Consider the following 1,794-nt stretch of genomic DNA (forward strand, 5'->3'; position numbering starts at 1 on the left):
GACGTTTTAAATGTTCTGGAGGTTTAAGCGTGATCCAGCCCCAGCATAGCGGTCTGTCTGCCGGCATATTCATGGCGTGAGCTCCGCTGGACACGTCGCTGCATCGAGCTGCAGCCAGAGAACGCGGCGGCAGTAACAGACTGTCAAACTATCCACAGAGTATCCCGCTTTTCTCAGTCTTTAAGGTTTTAAAAAACAAAAGTTAATTGGAAATGATAAATCTCTATTTCATTTATTACTGTAGTTCAGCAGAGGAGGAAAAGATTTGGTCCTGATAAAAAATGAACATGAAAGTGTTATGGAAATTTTATTTTTGATGTTTTTTTAATATTATTTTACTGAACGTTGATTGAAGTTTAGAATTTAAAATGCCCTTCACTTCCACTTGGGCTTTTGTTAGGCATTTTATGTTACAGCCTTTTATTGTTAAGAAAGTTTATCTCAATACAATGTTACAAAATAAAATATTTCTGATGAAAACTATTAATTTTGCCATTCTTTTTTTTATAATTAATGTAGAACTGCTAAATTCCACGAAGCACACATTTTTTTTCCTTAAAAAAGGCCACATGTTAATTTGCTATTAATCGCAAGTTAACTATTGAAATGCGATTAATCGCGATTAAAGATTTTAATTGCCTGACAGCTCTAATATATATATATATATATATGTGTGTGTATATATATTAGATGATTCATTATCTGCATTTCTTTTAAATTCCTAACATTCTTTTTTCAATTCCACAATTAATATGAGAAAACAATTATTTTATTCTAATTTATCAGCAGTCTTCTTTAGGGTTTCACAACAGTCACAAATAAATGATTATCTGTTTAAAGACAGGTTGAATTTCATTTTTCCCACCATGTCAAGTAGATGCATGTCACCGTTGCAGACTTTCTGTCCTGGACTTAGAAGCATCCCAAAACACCTTGAAGAGAAAAATACACACATCAATAAAAACTAATTCCACCGCAGAACTGTAGAATCAATGTGTTTAACTGCTACAGAGATATAAACAACATAAGAAACAGGGATATAATCATAATAGATGCATAATTCTTCAGGATTGTTGATCATTTATAGTTCAACAAGAAATGAGTTAAAGCTGGGAAAGAAGCTTGAATCATGAAGGTTGGTAAATTGAAATTTACAAAAAAAAAAAAAAAATCAAATAAATAAAAATTAACTTCTGTCCAGCATCTGAAAAAACAGATGAGAGCTAAAGGTTTCTTGTCTTGTACAGATGTTACTGTTACAATAATAGGGAGTTATGAAGACATACTAGATAATTGTTTGTATAAACTCCTTTTGTATTTGAGGCTAAACCAGGGGCGGAGCTACAAAGGAGACAAGGGGGCGGCTTGTACTTTCAATCAATTTCACAATGAATCAGGATTTTTTTTTTAATAATTTGATTAGTGACTGCTAAATATAGTAGAAAAAAACATTGTAAACATTAACTGCTATAACTACCAAATAATAACCCAGCAAAGTTTGTTTTACTTAAAGGTAAGAATTAACATCTTTCTTACTACATGACACAAAGCACATTAAGATTTTTGAAACAAACAACACCAAAGCAACAAAAACAGATAAAATGCTATAAAACAGGGGTTCAACAATTCAAAAGGGATCTCTTCCGAGCACAGCAAGGAGTTTCTACTGACTGAAAATAAAGGGGAGGGCAGGTGTCTGTCTCCCACTGATAGCAATAGAGGTGTCAGAATGAAAAAGGAGAATGACCTAGTTTTCCAGTACAGCTCGAGTATATAAACAGGGTGAGCAGCAGG

The 1,794-nt window shown here is 33.2% G+C and overlaps 1 protein-coding gene across 2 annotated transcripts in view; it reads right to left on the bottom strand.

Moving 5' to 3' along the window:
• Positions 1–1,794, bottom strand: part of rabgap1l (RAB GTPase activating protein 1-like) — an 87,820-nt gene that overhangs the window by 72,536 nt on the left and 13,490 nt on the right. For both annotated transcript variants that reach the window (XM_024278997.2, XM_024278996.2), the window contains exon 8: positions 866–932. In XM_024278997.2, the coding sequence (XP_024134765.1) occupies positions 866–932 (67 nt within the window). The remainder of the gene's footprint in view (positions 1–865; positions 933–1,794) is intronic.

This window comes from Oryzias melastigma, linkage group LG4 (assembly GCF_002922805.2).
Source record: "Oryzias melastigma strain HK-1 linkage group LG4, ASM292280v2, whole genome shotgun sequence".
Taxonomy (NCBI): domain Eukaryota; kingdom Metazoa; phylum Chordata; class Actinopteri; order Beloniformes; family Adrianichthyidae; genus Oryzias; species Oryzias melastigma.